General features: G+C 35.8%; 1 protein-coding gene and 1 long non-coding RNA gene across 3 annotated transcripts; one reads left to right on the forward strand and one right to left on the reverse strand.

Annotated features, from left to right (window-relative positions):
- Positions 1–3,079: 3,079 nt before the first annotated feature.
- On the reverse strand, positions 3,080–12,511 carry LOC128992387 (thioredoxin domain-containing protein 9). Of its 2 annotated transcripts, none has more exons than XM_054415941.1 (4): positions 12,354–12,511; positions 9,476–9,661; positions 4,932–5,133; positions 3,080–3,447 (listed from the first exon to the last, which is right to left on the reverse strand). In XM_054415941.1, the coding sequence occupies exons 2-4, from the start codon at positions 9,659–9,661 to the stop codon at positions 3,173–3,175; spliced, it is 663 nt and encodes a 220-aa protein (XP_054271916.1). In that variant the 5' UTR covers positions 12,354–12,511; the 3' UTR covers positions 3,080–3,172. The 2 variants fall into 2 exon arrangements, with proteins under 2 accessions (XP_054271916.1, XP_054271917.1); XM_054415942.1 differs by having other exon boundaries at positions 12,345–12,509.
- A 413-nt stretch (positions 12,512–12,924) lies between these two features.
- LOC128992616 (uncharacterized) lies at positions 12,925–20,890 on the forward strand. Its single transcript, XR_008490725.1, has 3 exons — positions 12,925–13,155; positions 18,472–18,610; positions 20,499–20,890. It is a non-coding gene; the product is annotated as an uncharacterized LOC128992616 (long non-coding RNA).
- Positions 20,891–21,146: the final 256 nt, after the last annotated feature.

The following is a 21,146-nucleotide window of genomic DNA, read 5'->3' on the forward strand; positions in this document are numbered from 1 at the left end:
ATTATGTAAGTTATCAGACTGTTATTTGTTTTAATATATATACAGGGTGTTTTTTTAAAAACTTGCATCTTTATTTATGTAAAAACCGCAATACATAGAAATATGCAGTTTGTGGGAATCATCTATTGACGTAGGGGGCCCAATTGTTTTGAATTCAACGTTACATTCACATTCCCCCCCTATCCCCCCCTGCCCCCAACTTAATTTTTTTAAATACAGTAGCAAGGTACCCCTTCTGACATATCAAATGAAAGAGCATGAAAAAAGAAAATGTTTGATGAAAAAAAATTGAAAATCGGTTCATAAATTTGCGAGATATTTCTCCCTCCCCCTCCCCGGAACTTAATTTTTTTTAATAGCAAGATACCCCTTGTGACATATCAAATGAAAGAGCATAAAAAAAGAAAATGTTTGGTGAAATTTATTTTTCATTTGATATGTCACAAGGGCGGGTACCTTGCTATTAAAAAACAAGTTATGGGTAGGGATAAAGGGGGGGGATTATCTCACAAATTCATGAGCCGATTTTAATTTTGTTTTCACCAAAAATTTTCTTTTTTCATGCTCTTTCATTTGATATGTCACAAGGGGTACCTTGCTATTAAAAAAAATTAAGTTCCGGGGAGGGGGAAATTCTCGCAAATTTATAAACCGATTTTCAATTTTTTTTCATCAAACATTTTCTTTTTTCATGCTGTTTTATTTGATATGTCACAAGGGGTACCTTGCTATTTAAAAAAATTAAGTTGGGGGCAGGGGGGGAATGTGAATGTAACGTAGAATTCAAAACAATTGGGCCCCCTACGTCAATAGATGATTCCTGCAAACTGCATATTTCTATCTATTGCGGTTTTTACATAAATAAAGATGCAAGTTTTTAAAAAAACACCCTGTATATCGCCTATAATACTTTGCAATTGCTCGAATTTGAGCAACAGGTGCACTAGTTTTTATATAATATTTATGTATATCGATACATATGTGTCCATGAGGCGTTAACTTGAGTAATTTTTGTGCAATTTTGATCAAACTTGGTTTGAAGGTAAGGTGTAAGGCGGGATAAACTTGAATGAGTATGCGAACCAGCATGATCGGACCATGGAACGGAGGGTTTATGGGGTAAAAATGGGTTTTTCTAATTTTTTACCCTCATAACACAAATATAAATAAATAGCTTAAAAAACAAATAATTTAGTGTATCAAAATGTTTTTGTGGGGTAGCGGATTTTTAACCCCCTGGGCAAACGTGACGTCACAAACCAGGGGGTAAAATTCCGGCCGCGAACTTTTTGGGTTTTGCGACATCAGTTGGATGGATTAAACGTACATTTTCAAGGTTGTGAATTTAATCAGAACACATCAAATTATAAAATTTAGAGAATACGGGCCGGAATTTTACCCCCTTCATGAGGTCAGCTCAAAATGTACGGCCCGAATTTTTACCCTCAGAATTTTACCCCCCCGGATTTTTACCCCCTGGCCAGATATATAAATTTGTGAGAATGGTTGATTCTCTTCATTCAGTTTTAATTTAATAGTAAAAATTTTATTGTTAAGTAGCCTATCTTAATTTATTTGTAACATCAACTAATCGAACAGGTTTTTCATTTTAATTTTGAGATTCGATTCTCAGGATTTGATCATTGAAGCCAACTTTTGGTTAATATGATCAAAATTAAACAGCGAATTCTTTTACATAGTTGAAGTTGAGATTTCAAAATAAATAAATAGGTCATTTTTTATACAGTAGTGTTTAGCTTGGTTGAGGCATGCGATCGTATTTGTTTCAAGCATTTCAGTAGCTTTATTAGAGATGGTAAGCACAGTATCGTCTGCCCACATTATAGTAGAGCAGGCATCATCCATGCAGTTTGGCATAACATTCGTGAGGAGGAGGAATAGCACTGCCCCAGTACAGATCCTTGAGGCACCCCTCCCTCTTTTTACATTAGTTGTTGGAGATTGAATTTTGTAGTTGATCTTATTTTCGATGTGATTTATTTCTACCAGTTGCTTTCTTCCCTTGAGATAGCATTTAAACCATTCTGCTTCGTTACCTCCTCCTAGGACTCTTAGTTTTTGTAGTAGCTGGGCGTGATTGAGGCAATCAAACGATTTGCTGAAGTCAAGAAACAACAGGCTAGGCTGGTCACTTAACATCCTTCCTCTATGACTGTTCTATGACAGTCATAGACACGTCATATAACAGTCTATAACGTGGTCTATGACGTGTTCTTTCAGCTTTATCAGGGCTGTTGTTGTTAATCTACCCTCAGACCGCCAAATTCCGTTTTCAATGTAGGAGCAACCTTAAACATCTCAAGTGTCATAGCTTTTTGATTGTTTGAAACTGGAACCAGCTGTCCTTGATCAATGGGTTTTGAATAGATGGTCCCTGGTTAATGAAACAGGTGGTCTAAGTAACAAAGCTGTACAAGGCATCTTATGCTATTCTCCACTCATGCTTCACTAATATTTGGGTTAAAATGTGCACCTAGGTGGCGTCCCCATCTCAATTAATCATATATTCTAATTCTAAACAATTTGACTCCTAGCACATGTTGAATACACAGCTTTCAGCTGTCTTTGTTGAGCTATGCCAGCTAAGGTTTAAAATGAAAAAAAGTTTGGCTGACTAGTAACACAGTACAAGAGTACAGTTCGGCCAAAAGGGTGAGTGAGTAGCAAGACACAAATGTTTTCACAAAAATACCCCCACCAACCGCCTCACCTAGACTCAACCAGTTCTGGTCGCGCACACAGAAACTTTGGCTGAACTGTATTTGATGGCTGATCTATTTGGTGTCAAAATTTTTAGGGCCGATCTGTAATTTACTGCTGAAAAAATTTACGAAGAGCTCAAACGCCGAAATTTCTAAAGCTAGGGCATAGTAAAGGTACAACTAAGGAGGGGTTCTGATGGCAAATTTATAAGCTGTTAGAGAAATATTCACAACCATTTAACTGTTTTACACAGAACGGGAAGAAAGGCATATCAATTAGTTCTTATTGTCATCAAAACTGTAAGGTAAAACTGCACAAACCAACAAATAACAAAATCTCAAAAAGAAAAAAACCATTTAGTTAAAGACAATTTTATTAGTACAAAAGATAAGTTAGTAAACTAAAAAAAATTTGTTAAAAGCAAACATGAAACAATATCAAATATCTGTTATTCAAAGTCATCATCTGAGTCATCATCTTCTTTGCCACGGATTGTGTGCTTCTTGTGAACAAACACCTGTTTGTCTGATCGCTTCTTCTTATCAGGTGGGTGAAGTAGGTCACCAGAGTAGTTGATAGCCCCTGACTGAGCCAGCCGCCATTCTAGGATTTCGGTTGAGAAGTCGTCGCAGTTTCCGAGATCGGTAAAACCAACGATGGTGTCCTTGAAGTCACTGTCTTTCAGCACAACTATGGTAGGAATCATTTTGATTTTCAATCTCTCTGAAACAGAAGTCAGCCAACAATGCAAACATTTGTGGAATCACATGTTTGAGTGAGCAATAAAGAATACGAGAGCACGCCCCGTGGTCGAAAAATCGACCAAAAGTATGTATTGTACAAACTTCTCTATTTTCATCCCACACTGTAAATAAAACATGTGATTGGAATGTCTTCCATTTGTTTTGATTTTCTGTTTATATTGTGTTGTTATTTTGTCATCACCATAGCAACGCATAAGACCCATGTTAATTTTTTAAAATTTCAAATTCATTTTTTGTGCTTATTTTTGAGCCTATTTTAATTTATAAAGGGATTCTGCACACCTACAGGAAAATAGCTTTCTAACGGTATGCGTAGATTTTCCCTACGATACACACGAGCTGAGAAAAAAGGTTTTAAAGAAACATGCTTGCCTATTAATATATAGATTCTGTTGAGTTTGTTTTAGTCAGAAAGTTAAAGAAAATGTCTCTTCTACTGATTTGAATGGTATGAAAATTTGGGATTGTCTCGGAACTGATTAGCAATAATATCTACACAAAGCAACAGAATAATTCCTGACATAAAAGAGAATTGAATTTAAAAACATCATGAGAATGTTAATTGCCTCACTAAAGGATTGTTAAATAGTAAAATACCTGGTGTACTATGAGAAGATACTTGTTTGGTTTTGAACTAAGGGGTTCACTTTTAAAGTTGTATAATACCATGCTATAAATAATTCACTCAGTCAATTAGTTGTAGGTCATCATACACACATACTTAACACAGATTTGCAAATAAACAACAAACATCGCCTGATGGGATTCATGTAAATAATGTATGATGCTGCTGATGATGAGCTGTAAAACATGTAGAGCATGGGAAATTACTTCAGTTGACGCCTTCAGCATACCTACGTAAGTAGATTTTCACATATAATTTAACACAGGAATACTCACTGGGATTTCTCAAAGAGCCATTGTTTGCATTACATTTTTAAAGGACCGCAAGCAGTGGCAGCTCGTGATTGCATTTGGGGGGAGGAGGGGACGATATGAAATACCAATAAAAAGGGTGTCTGGGGGCCGCCCTCCAAAAAAATGTTGAAAATAAAAGCCTAAAAACATGTTTTTAAGCTAGGCCTACCTGAAGTGAATTTTGCTTTTGTTCCTAACAGTCTGGGGGCCGCAAAGAATCGTCCCGAGAAATTGCTAATAAAATAGAAAGGACTACTTATAGCCAGTTAGGACTACTCTACTTGAAAATTACCTTCAGGTTAAAAACTAGCATCATTTGATAGTACTAAGATAGTACTCTAGTATTTTATTGCTTTAGGCTACTTATTATCATAAGAGTCATCTAGAGGTTGAAAATTATTAATTGTTTGTAAATTTTCTATTAATAAAAAAATTTTCTTTTATACTTATTAGGTACTGTATATCAACCCTTTATTACACATTCCTAACTTGGATTTTTCGTTAACATTTTCAAAGAGGTTTTACCTGTCAGGAATGGAGCTCGCTCAACATCCAACCTGCAAAATCTTGTCTCTAAATGTTTTTTACACAAAATGTTGAAATGGAAGTCAACAATTTTGCAACGAGGAGTGCTATGCTTGAAAAAGTGTACTATGGTATCAGGAGACTTCTTGGTTACAGCAAAAAACTCTTTCTCTTCTGTGAGTTCTTCATATTCTCCATGACCCTAAAAAAATTAATCCATTGAAAAGTTTTGCTAAAGCACTTATGTTTGTTATAATGTGAGTAATAACATCTTAGTATAAGTAACTTGAGATCTGGAGGGTATCAAGATCATTAATCCCAACACTCTGAGAATCTATATATTAATACGCAAGCAGTTTTCTTTTCACAGTCATAACTCAATAACGCCTTGATGGATTTTAACGTTTGAGGTGTCAAATCAAAGGTATTTTCACGTAGATGTGCAAATACGTCTCAGAATATTAAGAAAGGGCACCACTTAAGTACATTTAAGGGCTAAAGTTTGGAAGGTGGCGCTATCTGTTGACATTAGATCAAACTCATTTTCTTTTGTTTACAAATAAAATAACATATGGACGTAGTTTGAAATAGTTTTTAAGGTTAACCACAGACTGCAGGACTTATTACTTACAGAGCAAAGCTGGAATTTTATATTTGTATTTAAACCTTAAATATTTATATTGTATTTAAAATTTTAAATCTGTTAACTAAGTCTGGTTCATAAATAAAGAGTTTACTAGCCTGACAACAAATTAAAGCCTGACAAATTAAACCTGACAACAAATTAATTGTTTGTAATGGTTGAATTTATTTACCTTACATAGTATTTTACTGAATTGTCATGTAGCTTTCGTTACAGTTCGGTGTGATTGTTTGAAAGTGATTATTCACAGGGCAGTTACCCGTTACATTACAATATTATCATGTAATTTACAACGTGTATCAAAATTCCTTTGTAGTGTTTTCTGTTGATTGGTTAACTTTCCTATTTCATCTAAATTTAAAATTAAATGCCACCAGTAAGACAAAGGACTGTGAGTGGCTGGAGGGATCGCAAACGTGACCGCTTGCATCATCCTCCCAATTTGACGGATACAGAGTGGCAGTACCGCCGTCGTGATACATCCAATCTCGGACAAATGAACGTTAAATTTTTACATTGTGGTGGCTTACATTTTAAGCAAGAAAAGACTGGCCGAAACAGTTCAATTTTTACTCTTTGTTGCCATAAATGAAAGGTTCATTTACCTCATTTGCGAATTTCCCCATACTTTCAGGAACTTATTGGAGACTCCCAATCTGAAAACAGGGCTGTGAAGCTTGGATCCAGAAATTATCTGGGTAAAATTCGTCAATTCAATTGCGCCTTTGCCATGGTCAGCTCTGAAGCTCATTTTGACGAGAGGATCATACAGGGTATTTACAATTTCAAGATCCATGACAAGTTTTACCACCGAGTAGGTAATCTAATTCCTCAAGAAGGCCATGATCCTGAATACGCACAGATCTATAAGTACGACGTTGGCACTGGAACCCAACAGCGTATGTAAAACCATTCAAACAAAAATGAAAAAAAATATGCGGGAAATAGGGTCACAGTGCCCAATTGCCATTTGCCTAATCTTTTAAAACTGTGGCAGAAATTAATAGGGACGAGAGCTCCTAGGAGTCGAGTTAGATTCTTATGTGCATAGTAAGAGACCAAAGAAGTGGCTTCCCTCTCTACAATGATGCTAGCTGTATAGATGTCGCAGCTATTTTAATGCTGAAAAAAGAGCACCACCTGGCTAAATAAATCATTGTTTTTTTCTTAATTTCAAAAACTAATAGTGTTTAACGTGAATCCGTTCTAGATACGTCGTTAAATCTACTCTTATGTTCCTAACCGGAGACTTTGGTTCGGACACCTAATTTAAACATGCCTAAAACAGAACATATCGTAGAAATAATTTAACAATGCTATCGTACGTGTCGTACTGGTTGGCGTCAAGAGAGGGATTTAGCTTGCTACATTACATTGGTCTGAAAAGCTTATTTTACAGTGTATAGTTGACATCTACGATTTCATAGAGGGCACCCGCGGCCTACAGTACATAAGAGATAACCAAAATAATTAAATCATTTAAATATTGTACCTTAAATTACTTTTTATAATTTTTTACAACGTAATATTTTTCACGTTCCAATAATCAGTCATATAAATTACTTTAGAGTGACTCTTTGATTGAGGTTTTGCTGTTTGTGTTTTTTGTTCTTCATTATTTTATTTCAAGTTGCATTTTTGCTCGATTTCGAGCAACAGGTTATCTAGTAGTATTTAATACACTAAGTAGTGTTAGTAAAACTTGCACTTAGCTAAACCTATAGCAGAGAATGGAAATGCAAACGGGCCTGCAATCAAAGCTGACTTGACATGTAGAGGGGTGTGGGAAACACAGAGGGATGCATTATTTGATATCCGTGTCGTAAACACCGATGCTCCCTCATATGTTTCCAAACCTCATGACAATGTCATAAAAAATGTAGAAGAAGAAAAGAAAAGAAAGTATATGACAGCTTGTGAGAACCGGAATGCCTCTTTCACCCCTTTGATTACATCAGTTTGCGGAATCCTAGGCAACGATTTTCAAACACTAATAAGAGCATTAGCTGAAAGATTGTCAGAAAAATGGGTTAAGCCTTACAGCCTAGTAGTCAATTGGATAAACTTGCTCAATTTTAAGGGCAACAAGCATGTGTCTGAGAAGATCTCGGAAAAAATGGAGATCTGCTAGAGAATTCGAAGATGGTGCAGGCATCCAATATATATATTGAAAGAATCAAAATTGTTAGTAATATCTGTAATTTAGATTTATTTGTCTTGTAATATTTATAATAAATGTTTAGTTTCCGAAAAAAAAAATTGACATACTGTAAAACAATTATTTAATGATTGAGATTTCATCTATTCCCATTTTACAGAAATTGTTTGGTAAGCACACTTTACTATGTTTGAGGTCAGCAAAGTTATCTAAAATTATAACAATATAACTAACTGCCCCACAGCTTAAATTTGTCTTTCTGAATAACCATGTCCATCTTCAATAACCCTACTGAGTGAGACAAACCTGACAGGTCTACCAGCATTAAATTTTTGTTAGTGCAAAAACAAAAGTTGATTCGAGAGTGTGTATGAGAGCTTTTTTGTATGTGGCCAAGCAGACAAAAGACGTGTTTATTTCCAGTAGAGACATTAAAATGTATTGGAAGAGTCAAACATTTTTCATGCAGAGCAGTTGTCAAATTGAGTAGTGTGTTACAGAGTGTACTTTAAAGTCTACGAAGAAAAAAAATTTCTTAAACAAATATCACAGTTTATCACTATCAAGAAGTAAAAACAACCATTGAATGTTAGCAATTTGTTCGATCTATAGATATTTTTGATTTTCTTACAATCCAATTTTTAAGAAATTAAACTGTTCTAAGCTAACCTAACATAACTAACCAAACTTGCTGTACCATTTCAAAATTCCGTTTAGTAACAGAAAAGGCATATGGGGAATATCAAACAAAATTTTAAAATGGTAACTTACCAAGTTTGGTTGGTTATGTTAGGTTAGTTAAGAACAGTTTCATTTCAATATAATATTTTTTGTAATTGTTTGTTGCTACTGAACAATATGTATTTATCGTGGTTGTCAGCTGATATGTTTCAATTAGTTAATATATATATATACTAGCTGGCTCGAGAGACGTTGTCCTGTCCTAATGCGGTTTTATGTCAAATGCTCGTTCATTTTCAAGATGAGCTCGTTTGCATGGCACAATCATGTCCTGGTTGAAGTTTGTTCGCTTTCCTCACTCACCTTTAGGTTGGAGCTCTTTCGCTGCACTCACATGCCTTCAGGTTGTCTCGTTCGCTACGCTAACACGCCTCCAGGTTGAAGTTCATTCGCTACGCTCACTCACCTTTTGGTTGCAAATTAGCTGTTGTCATAAATTTAAAAAATAATAGTGCTGCACCCTGTTGGTAAACCTATTAACTTTTTAATGCTATTGAACATCTTAGAATCAAATTTGTTGTTTGAACCAGCTGTTAAGATTCTTTAATTCCATTTAAATATGAGTACTCATAAGGTTAACATGGGAAACTCCAGAGCCACTGGGGCGGAGCCCTTTTGACGGATCTGCACCAAACTTCACACAAACCATCCTTGAATAATGCTTAATAATGCCTGAAAGTTTCATTACAATCTGTCGAGCGGTTTCGGAGTCCATAAAGGACAAACAAACAAACATAAATTGGATTTTATATATATAGATCAGATCAAAAAATAAAATATTGATGTATCAGAAAAAATCATCGATAATAATAAATGTTCCCTTTGACAGGAAAGTACAGTACCAATATTTGTGACATACAAATTTTTAAGCTACCTATGTCAAGATTAAACTGAACTAAACTTGAGAACTTGAATTCAAATAACTTAATTCATGGAAATTAATGATTTAACTAATTAATTGATGGCTACGTAAAATAAAAACTGATTGAAATATTTACTTACAATTGACAACCAGTGTTGCTTTTGTTTGGCCTCTTTTTTCAACTGCTCCAATCTATCTTGTCTCAATTTCTCAATCCCATCAGAGTCAAGTTCATCAAGCTTTTGAAGTTCTGCATCCAACTGTTGTTCAACAGTTTGTGCGACCCTCAATACCTGGTCCTGCAGCACTTTTTCTACAGCTTGCATCTAAAATGCACAGAACAAAAAATAATGGGGGCTTCATGATGTATATTCCCTAACGGCTAAGTTCCCTAGGTTAGCTAAGACATAAGTTTAAGTGTCTAGCACACACGTGGGCCTGCATGTCACAGTTTTGTAACACAGACACAGATTTTCCCACACAACTTGTGATGACAACAAACGAGCGCCTGTTGTGGTATGTGAATTAATTATGTATGCTGTGTCAACCACAAAGATGTAAAATGGCAGGTTTCGACTATCAGAACGGAGCTTTACTTATAATTCAACAAATCAATTAGGCCTAGATTTTGCCATTTTTGAACCCAACTAACATTTTGCAAAATTTCTTAAAAATCATTTTAAGGCCTAAAACCAAAAACTGATTAACTTAGTATATTGTTGCTTTATAGAAAGCTTTTAAAATAAGAACAGAGAAAACTGAAACTAAACTAAAACATTTTAAAAAATCCCGGGTAAGTCATTATTCTAACGGAAAAAAATCAAACTGATGTTGTAATTGGCTTGTTTATAGATAAGTTATATATTGTTTAAATTTGACGAGTTTATTATCACTAACTTATTAGACTAGGCATACTGTAAGTTAGCTGTGAACATTTTGCATAAACAAAAATGTTAACCGTAATTTTATTTCAAATAAATACTGTAGGGAAACTTAAATTCCCATATAGGACTCCATGAGTTGCTACTACCGTCAATCTTGACGACTGCGGAACTTAGTGTGTGTACTATGCCCCAACATGCACTAGTGAAACATTCCCGCATTGCAGGGCTTGCGTTCGTTGTTTAACGAGCATCTCAGCATATGTCCGGCATTAGAGTCTGATATTTCAAAGACCCACAAGATTAAGAATATACATTCTACCGGTACACCTTGTTCTTTTTACTGTCTAACATTAACAATAAGTCAACGTAAGTCTTATTATTTAACTTAAACGCTGGTAAAGAAGAACAAAGTGGAATGAAAGAAGTGTTTAATTACAATAAGTTTAATCAAACGGTAAATACGTAGTAGCATTTTGTGAAAACATTGCCAGCCATTGCTACAATGTTACTGATTTATTAGGCTATTAGGTAGGCCTACCATATGTCTTGTTCATTTAATTTAAAATAGTGTTAGCTCATACAGTGTGACACAAAGAAACCATACGTTTTTAAAATAAGTAGTAACTTACACAGTAGTTAAAAGGTATACAATGGTTTTAATACTGTAGGCCTAAATAGTGAGGTAAACATTTGCCATTTGTTACCAAACAGTCATTTTTTGAAAATGACGTCACACATATGGCGTCAATGTACTTTTTTCTACAAATGTTCATTCTGGTCTGAAAATCATCTGAAACTCGGGTCAGGAGGTCTTGTTCAATGCCATTGATCTCTTCTGTGATTGCCAACTTCGAATCCTCTAGAATGTGTGAGTTTTGATCATAAACACGCTCCTTAAGAAACCCCCAAGGGAAGTAATCACACCTGGACAAGTCAGGTGACCTTGGCAGCCACGGTATGTTACCAAAGCGAGAAATCACCTTGTTAGGAAATATTTGCCGCAAGACTCTCATTGATTGGTCTGCAGTGTGAGCTGTAGCAGGTCGTCCTGTTAAAAAGAAACCCTTCTTCGGTTTATTTGACGTCTGCAGAGTTCTTGACGGAGAAATGTGTTCAACATGTAAACATAGCTTTGAGAGTTCACTGTGACTGTTACACCATTTGCCTCGAAAATATACGGCCCAATAAAACAGAAATAAGATACCGCTCAACCAAACTATAACCTTGGGAGAGTGTGAAGGTTTTTTATGAATGTTACGGGGATTCTGACTGGACCAGTAACGGAAGTTTTGTTTGTTTACCGAGCCATTACGGTGGAAGTGGGCTTCATCACTCATTAACAATATCATGATAAAGTTTACTCGTTTATTATAGTCAGTCACTTTAAGTTCCTGCACTAGGTAAGTTACCTGTATTATATAAGGATGAAACTTAAGATCTTTCTGAAGAATTCTCCTTCGATTCGTGGTTCATGTTCAGCTCTTGAGCATGTTTTCGCGCAGACCTGCATGGACTCCTTATCAATGCTGCTCTCACTCTGGCGATGTTTTCGGGTGTTCTCAAAGTTCTAACAAGGCCTGCTGGTTTATTTCTTGTTATATTCCCAGTTGTTCGGAACCCTGAGACCCATCTTATTAATATAGCATATTTCGGCTTGGAACCGTTCCATGGTGTTCAATATTTAAATGTCGATGAAATTCCCGCTGGGTTTTGATGATGGATTCACCATTTTGGACAAAAGTATAGTAGGCCTAGGGCCTATGCGAAAACGATGGTGGTAACCTAAATCTTCCTACCACGTGCGACAACAATGGAAAAGCTGTTTAAAAAACGTCTGGTTCCTTTGTGTCACCCTGTAGAACTTATGCATAATAGTCTACTTGACGACTTTCCAAAATAAAACTAGGCCTAGGCCCAAACCATTGAAATACAAATAGGCCTATTTAGGCATATTGAATCTTTACCTATTTTAAGATTGACCCTAAAGTAGTGGGAGGTTTTAACAAATTCATAGTAAAGTACATAAATAACATATTTATCTACAAGTTAAGCTGTGCATAGGCATGCACAATGAATTAAGCCGTCATTTTCACATAAACAAGAATGAATCATGTAAGTTACCTACGTCAATTACCTTTGAAAAACAGTTTAATTTTTCTTTGAAGTCAGTAGCAATTGAGTAATTTATTGAAACTTAAGGGTGCTTTTAAGTTAAAATACTGTAATTTATATAGGCATACCGCACTATCCCTATATTGTTGAATGAATTCACTAACACTTGACTGACAGTAGTTCGACTTTCGACTTCGACAGTTCTTGACTTGACAGCACTACTGACAGCGAGCGACGTAAAAGGAAAGGAAACGAGGAAACTGGAACAGTGAACCTGACCTGGGGTGGGTTCCATAATATCGACAACCGTAGAAATTGATCGAAACTGAATTATTCCCAGTTTGTCGACACTGGAATATTCCCACTTAACCGACATCCCAAATAACCGACGTCGCAAATGATCGACACCACAAATTGTCGACATCCCATATTGTCGACAATGAAATAGTTTCACTATGTCGACACTGAAATAGTCCCAGTATATCGACAAGCTCCCGTTCTTCGGAGCTACTCTTGAAAAGGAGTTGTTCTAATTCATCGTTCAGTTCCTCAACTCACGAGTCGCAATATTTGATTCCGAATTCCGACGGACATCTTCAAGCTGGTTATTTATTGACTAAGACTAAAAACTTTTAAGTAGCCTATATTGTAAATATTTATCTTTTTTATTTCTTTACTTTTTTACAAGAAAATAGATGACTCGAGTGTTACAAACAATAGTTTTCAAGGAATAATGTGAAATAAGTTAATTTTTATAGGATAAAAAACGTAATCAACATGATAACTTCATAACATTAGTCCTACCCTACCACACACTACCTTAGGTAAGTCACCAACAAGAACCTAAGATACAGCTTATTCCTAGGCTAATTCTGGATCATCAAACAATATTGTAGCAAATGTTTGAATAGGCACTATCCCTAGGCTATTAGGATAGTCTCTTTTTCCCACTGACCCAGTGTCAACTTTAAGAATTTGTTTATGTAACAAAACTTGCTGATGGCAAAAAAATCGCATGAAGGTTTACTAATCGAATCGATAGTTTCAATCTATATTAGCATAGCCCAGTTAAGAAACTTTACCCGTATTTTGAATATTTCATTCCTTTAGTTAGGTTAGGTTTTACCCTAACTAACCAAACTTAATATTAGGCTTAGGGGCTTTACTTTACGTCCTACACTCATTCGAATGAAAATATCGATCGATATATCGATTAATCGTTTGTATCATTCGATATATGGTTTGGTAAGTTAGGTAAGGTTAACCTAACGTAGGCCTAACTAACGAAACGGTATATCGAATGAAACAATCGAACAATCAATAGCCTAGTTTCATTCGAATGAGTGTAGGACGTAAAGTAAAGTGCAGCCGGCCTAGGCCTAAGTTTATCAAATGAAATAATCAATATGACTGGGACGGGTGGCGCTGTCCTGTAATCCAGCTACTAGGAGGTCACGAATTGTGGATATTTATAGGCATGCACTGTGGATTCGACACTCCCTGGTGTGGATGAACGTCCACACGAGTGAATACTTACTACGACTCTCCCCAGTACTATCCTGATAATTAGACCAATTCGTATAGTAGGCCTATACCAAGGCAATAATGTGGTTCGGATTCCACTATAAACTGTATGTCCCTTAGTTGCCATTAGCTGTTTGGGCTATTATTTAACAGTTGTGTCTAAGGAATGTCGGTCTTAGTCACTAACAAGACTACAGGATCGCTCCACTCATCCTACACTCATCTCCATTCATACTTGGCTTAAAATACCTACTTTGTATGGTCGTCAAATAATAAGAAAGAAAGTAGGCCTATTAAAGAAATACCTTCATTGGAATGAGTGTAGGACGTAAACTTAAGTGCTGTCAAATATTCTAGAGCTGACTTGGATTATATCATTCATTGCTGATGACTTCAATGTTAATTTTATAGATGATCCTGGAGCAAAGGCTGTAATTTGACCTGAACCCAAATTGGTCTTTATTTTAAATATTGTAAGTTAAGAGTTGACTGACCTTTCTGGACGACATTGCTATCGACATCACTGCAGATGAGAGAGAGACCAGAGTTGTGTACAAACTATATTGGCTAAAACAAAATTAACAATCATTAATAACATTTTATGATGAGTTATAAAGTGAAAGTTGCAACACCGACAGTGACCGAAATGACGTTTTACAGTATAAAAATTAAAAAATATTAATAAATTTACCCTTTTTGTGAATAAATAATGTTAAATCTAAACAGTTAATGGTTGGATAAGGTATATAATATAAAGAAATACACAACATTTTTCTTTATTACTCTTTTATTTAATGGAGACATAAATTGTCCCATAATTTGAGAATCAGCCGTACCCTGGAGGCAATAATTGCCATACTGCTGTGATAATGTTCCTTGGTCTAACCATAACTTAAGTGAGGTGAGTCAATATTCTTCCCCTTTTGGGATAGATTCTAGGCTATGTTTGAAGTTATTCAATGTTCAAAGCGGTACTGTGGTAAGTATTATCCGGAGGCTACAGATATACAGCGCTTTGCGGCGGTTATGTTAGGTTGGGTTATCATAAATGGAAAGAACATTTTTATGTCCTAGGCCTACTGTCCATATTTGGGTTTATTCTTAACTGTACAATAGGCTATCTTTTGTTTAAATTTTATGCTTTTATAAATTTATTTTATGGACAGAATTTAACCTTCATTCAATTTTTTCAATTATCAGCAAGTTTGGTTTGTTAGGTTAGGTTATGACAGTAGCTGCCGGATGCCTAATCCACGTCCGGTTACCGGGCCCGTATCCTCTGCGTAGTTTTTTATGTACTGAATCCAAATAGACCACTATTTTTCACTGCAGATGAATATTACGGAAACGGAATAAATCGCCGCTCAAAATGTTTGAATAGTCAAGGTAGGGTGGATGACATTAACAAGTGGAATGAACTGTGGGTGAAGTAACTTAAGCCTACAGCTGATTGTTTTCAACACCAAGCAATTGGAAGTGACAACTTTATTTACTAAATATGATTCTGTCTTCGCTCATAGGCCTATTGACGTCACATCGATTGGCCCCGATTAATATTAATGACTGATCATATTTCTCAGCGTTCCAATGCTCTAAGTCATAGCCTCCTCTACGTATTTTATAGGCCTGCCTAATGCCTACAATTGACTAAATTCTTTACCCTAGGGGAGCAAACTTCAGTACCGGGCTGGGGCTCAAATTCTGCCAGATGACCAATGTATTTCATTATTTATTTTTATATTATTTTTTGTCTGAATACCACAGCCCTAGACCTAGGCTGAAGTGTGAAATGTGAATTAAAATTCCGGACTAGTGCCTGTAGCGTCCTAGGACAAAAAAAATGTGTGTATACAGTTATCACATTAGTTATAAACTAATAACTAGGCAGCATTAGCGCAAAATTACACATTTTAACATAATAACAGTAATAATAAAAAGGTTGTTTAAGTCAGTCATTCACAGTTTTCAAAATGAAGCGCATGTGAATTATTTTTCCAACTGTCACCTGACAAAGTGGCCTTCCTTGTACTTATTATAGCACAGAAAGTTGCTAATTGCTGCATTTACTTACTTTTACCGCACTCTTTTTTTGCCGCACTCCAGTATTCCAACTAAACAACACAAAACAGCCTGGTTTTATTAAACTAGACACGTAATACATACGTACACTTGAAAATAAGTTGGCTACCCATTCAAGATATTACGACTAGATATTATTGAGCGGAGCGAGCGAAGCGAGCGTAGCTCTTTGGGATCAACTTCAATGCAACAAATAAAGCAACATCACTCAATAACGGCAGAACACATTTCAGCTAAACTTAACAAGATTACTTAGACTAATAGTGAGATGGTTAATAAACAAACAAATTCCAATTAGATAATGCCAATGCAATTTAAAACGAACTTAAAATTTCCAAATTTTAACATTAGGCTTATGGGACTATAGTAGCCATATGACGGTTTTTTGTTTACAAGAAAAATGTAAACAAGAGAATCATAAGGTATTTTTGAACTTTCTAGACTTTTATTTTAAACGTTTTTAAACCATTCCTATGATTTCAATAAACAAGAAAATGCCGTTAAAACATTTTTTTTAAGGCGCGGAATTCACTGAAAATCGAGAAAATATACGGAACTACTTTCTCAGTGCGCGGATCATAAGCAAGGAGCGGAGGGATACGGACCAGTGACTACTTTCTTGGGAACCTATTTGTGTTGCCAGCTGATTAGAAACAGCCAATGTTAGAAATCAGGATTTAATAAGCGATATATCGAACCGAATCTAAATCGATATTTAATCCGATAATACATCACAGGTTATATTATGTTGAATTACATCGACGGTGCAGTAAGTTATTACACTTATTAATAAAACGCAGATTGAACACTGATCTAATTTAGGCATGTGGGGAAGGTTGGTCGGGGTTTATGAGTATTCGTGGCTACATTAAGTGTTTTGAAGTAAGGTTAGATTAGGGAGGTAAAGTGTAGGTTATAGGTAGGTGATCGAGTTGTTTATTTGTGTTGCACCAAAATAAACTGATAATATTTTCCTGGTCAAAACTACCATAATGCACTTTTGTAAGAGGTATCTGAATAACAAGATGTAGTAAAAACAAATCTGAATTATTATAATTGTAATCAATAAAACCAGCATCTATTGACTTTCTTACATTTAGTTACTTATACAAATATCAAATCACGTTTGTTCCGCTCAACTGGCTTTCACCTCTCTGAAAGCAATCCTAGTACTAGATGTTAGGATCAACTGGTACAGCTTACCATTTCACCAATGTTTGGATTTAACCTAACCTAAAAACGTGTTGAACCGAGTTTGAAAGACTAATTATTTATATGTTTTATAATAACTGTAAGAAAAATATAATTTTCCTACAGTCAACCGACAAAGTTGGCTTCCTTGTACTGTTTATAGTACAGAAAGCTGCTTATTTATACTTTGCCGTACGGTTTATACTTAGCCGCACATCAGGATTCCAACGAAACAACACAAAACAGCGTGGTTCTATTATGCACGTAATCCGTGTACGCTTGGAAATAGGTTGGCAACACTTAAAGATTAAAATACTATGAGCAGCTGATTGACTATTATAACTACGATTTAACCTGTAATTTCGTGTTTATAGTTTCGGTATTTCTGAACTTTCTGGACTTTACTTTTAAACGTTTTTGAAACATTCCTACGATCTTAATAAACAAGAAAATACCTTTAAAGCATTTTTTTAGGCGCGGAAACCACTTCAAATTACAAAAACATACGGAACTATATTCTCAAAACACGGAGCACATTTCTCGCCCAGGAAAAATAGCGAAGTGATACGGACCGGGTACTACTTTCTCTATTTCTCTAGGGCACCTATTTGTGTTGCCAGCTGAACCTAAAAACGTGTTGTATAGTGTTTGAAAGACTAATCATTTATTTATATGCTTTATAGTGACTGTAGGAAAAATATAATGTGTAACACGAGTGCAAAAGGCCTTTGCTGCACTTGGCACGAGCCGCAGGCGAGTGCGTAAACGTTGCTCTCGTGTGCAGCAAAGTGCCACTTTGCCCACTAGTTACACAAATAAAATAACTATTGTAACACAAGTGCAAACTGCTTTTGCTGCACTCGAGATACTTTCCACACTCGCCTACGGCTCGTTCGTTTAAACATTTCTCTCATGTGTAGCAAAGTGCCACTTTGCCCACTAGTTACAATAGTTTTTGGTGGAACATGAGGATAATTTATAATCTGTATGCAAATTTTTAGTTTTTATAACAATTTAAAACTAGGCCCCTACTTAAAATTTATTTGGATTACATCACGAAACATGTTGTTTGGAAATGTCTTAATTAGGCTATAGCTTGCATTTTTCCAAATTGGGAAATAACAATGAATTAATGTTTGAAGCAATTTATTTTGTCCAAACCAAATTATTGATAAAAGTTCTAACATTTATATTAACTTGACCCAGATTGCCAAAAAATTTCATCTATTAGCTGTACCTATTTCAATATCGCAAATCTAGAAAGGAGTGTACACTCTTGTATTATTTATTAGACTAAAATTATTTGTATAACACTATTTTTTATTTTTTGCAATATTTCTGTACAGAGCTGTACCCTACCAGTAGAATGGGGGCGTTGTAATTAATATCCTCCGACATTGGAGGGTACAGGGGAGAGGTGCTATAGGAAGAGGAGATGGAGGATGGGGCGAAGTAAAGACGAAGATTGAAGAGAGCTAACTTATGGTAAGTTTTGCCATTTCCTCAAATTTAATACTTATAAATCCAGGGCCGTGTCCTGAAACCTATGTTGCATAACCCTCCTGAATTCCTAGTGTATCGAACATTTTAACTGGAGAGGTGCCCAAAATTTGCTTTTGTTTTTTAGAAAATGTAGGCTATATTTTTTGACAACATAATTATTCTGAATATGTCATAGTGTTTACATTTGGTAAGTACTGAAACAAAAATTATTTTTAGAGAAATGGAAAAGCGTTGTCAACAGAAGCAGTTGAAAGAAGTAGTAAAATTCTGATAGATCAATAAGGTATTTAGTACGAGCGTGCTTCAATTTATCTTATCTTAAAGTTAACTCCAACCTCCTTCAAATGCTGTTCAAATAAATAGTACCCTACAAACTTGAAAAGCCTTAAAAATACTCTTCTGTTTCATTGATGATCATTTGACATAAAATGTTGTCCACCAAGCCAATTTGTTACCTTAAGAAATAAAAAAGGTCATTCAGGGCGGTTGACAAACAAAATTATTTTATGGTTTTCTTTGCCGCCCTGTCAAGCCAGTGTGTGGCGGAGGGTGGTGGGAATAGGGTTGTTACAAAGCCAACGTGTGAACAATTTTTAGTAGCCATGGAGCTGTGGACTCCTGAGCACCATGTATTTTTGTAGTGGAAGTGTTTTTAAAAGTTGCTATACCTGTGTAGCTTTACAGTAGATGTTTCAATGTGAATCAAAGAAGAAAAGTCCCAACTCGCAACATCATTTTGGGTAGCAACTTTAGAGCTACTAGTTCAGCATTGAAACTAAAATCAATAGGCCATCCAAGGTCAGCCCAGATACTAGATAACTTCAAGAGAGTGAGGGAGAAAGACTATGTGTTGTGGTTGAAAGTGTGATTCGTCGCTCATAACGTAATTTTGTCACATGTAATCAAATCAATCACTGGTTCTGAAAATGAGATGCACTTTGCTTAGCCACTGGGCTTCAACTGTTGCACTCTTGCCGTTTTGTATCAATAAAAAGTGCAGGTCATATCATAAAATTCTTCTACTGAGTGGCCAGACATGTGCACAGCTACAGCTTATCCAAGTGCAGACCCACAGCAAAATGTTGTTTCAAGTTGGGACTTTTCCCCTTGGACCCATGTTGAAACGTGTACGGGACTACCCCTGAACAGCTACACCGGAATTGCCACTTTTAAAAAACACTTGCACTACCTACTAAGAGAAGAAAACGTATCAGATAATTTTGCCACACTCTGTACATTATATTTTGTCCTATACAAAATGGGTTGTATGGGTGTCTGCACTGATATATTGAAACAAACGACTACTGCATTTGTGGCAAAATTAAACGATATTGTCCTCGGTAATGACCAAATCGTGAGTGTCTTCCGTGTTTGCAGGGTCATCATCTTCGTCTTCCATAGTCGCCAGTGGTTATAATCGTGGGCATCCTCGGAGCAATCGTGAACATCTTTCGCGGTTGCGAGGCCTGATTATCGTCACCCGCGATCGCTGGTAGTCGTAAATTTTGATCACGCAATCTTTGCAGACGCTTTCGCCTATCATGAGAATACAAGTTAAACTTGGATTATTGTACCCCCTAATTCTAACAGATTGTGGGAACATTTATTTTCCAAGAGAAAAAAAGCATTCTTTTGAGGCCGCAAGTGAGTCCCCTTCCCAGGCCGAAGCTCTCGGAAATCACAGTGTCCGCCGTTAGGGGAATACGGCCCTGATATTTGGAGACCTATGTTGGTGTGGGGCCTGGTGCGAACCGCCCCCCCCCCCCTCAGTACGCCACTGAGCACATTAAATAATAATAAAAGTATGCATAAAAAGACTAAACTTGTTCAGAATACAGTTTTTTGTATTAATTTTTGTTCTGTTTTCCAGGCCTGATGACAGGGTAGAAGGTGATGGAGGCATGGTGGTTGGGGGAGAGGAGGCTGAAGAAGTGGAGACAAATCAGTTTAGATTCATTATGTTGATTAGTTTAATATTTATTTGGAATATCAGTATACTTTTATTTAGATATCTAATCATTTAGATTATTTTTTCTCATTTAGATTATTAAACTAAGATCATTTTATTGTTTTTATGAAAATGTTTTCTTAAATTTTTAATATTTGTTTGTACTTCTGTCTGGTAAAAAAAATACTGTTTTTTTTAGTATGTTTGTTAAAATGATTACTTTCACTAACTGACCTTGTCTTGGGTGAAAAGAGATATCTTGATATTTAACTAGCAGGGTGCCTGTTCTATAGGAGGGGATCGTATAAGTCAGTTGAAACCTTCTTATATTTTGATAAATTGTAAATTAATCATTTTCAACTTTATATAGTGTAGATCGCTTCTCCTGTATTGATGTACTGAAATGAATAAAATTATATGAAATGAAATGTTGTTAGCGAATTTCCCATTTACTGTAGTACTAATAGTAAGACCTGGACCCGGGACCGATTTAATTTTTCGTTTTGAGGGCCCTAGAGGTCAAAAACACCATCCGTTAAAATTCATATATATATATATATTTATGAAAAA

The sequence above is a fragment of the Macrosteles quadrilineatus genome, unplaced genomic scaffold, assembly GCF_028750875.1.
Source record: "Macrosteles quadrilineatus isolate MER2022 unplaced genomic scaffold, UCM_ALF_1.0 Scaffold_4__1_contigs__length_99947679, whole genome shotgun sequence".
In the NCBI taxonomy this organism is placed as follows: domain Eukaryota; kingdom Metazoa; phylum Arthropoda; class Insecta; order Hemiptera; family Cicadellidae; genus Macrosteles; species Macrosteles quadrilineatus.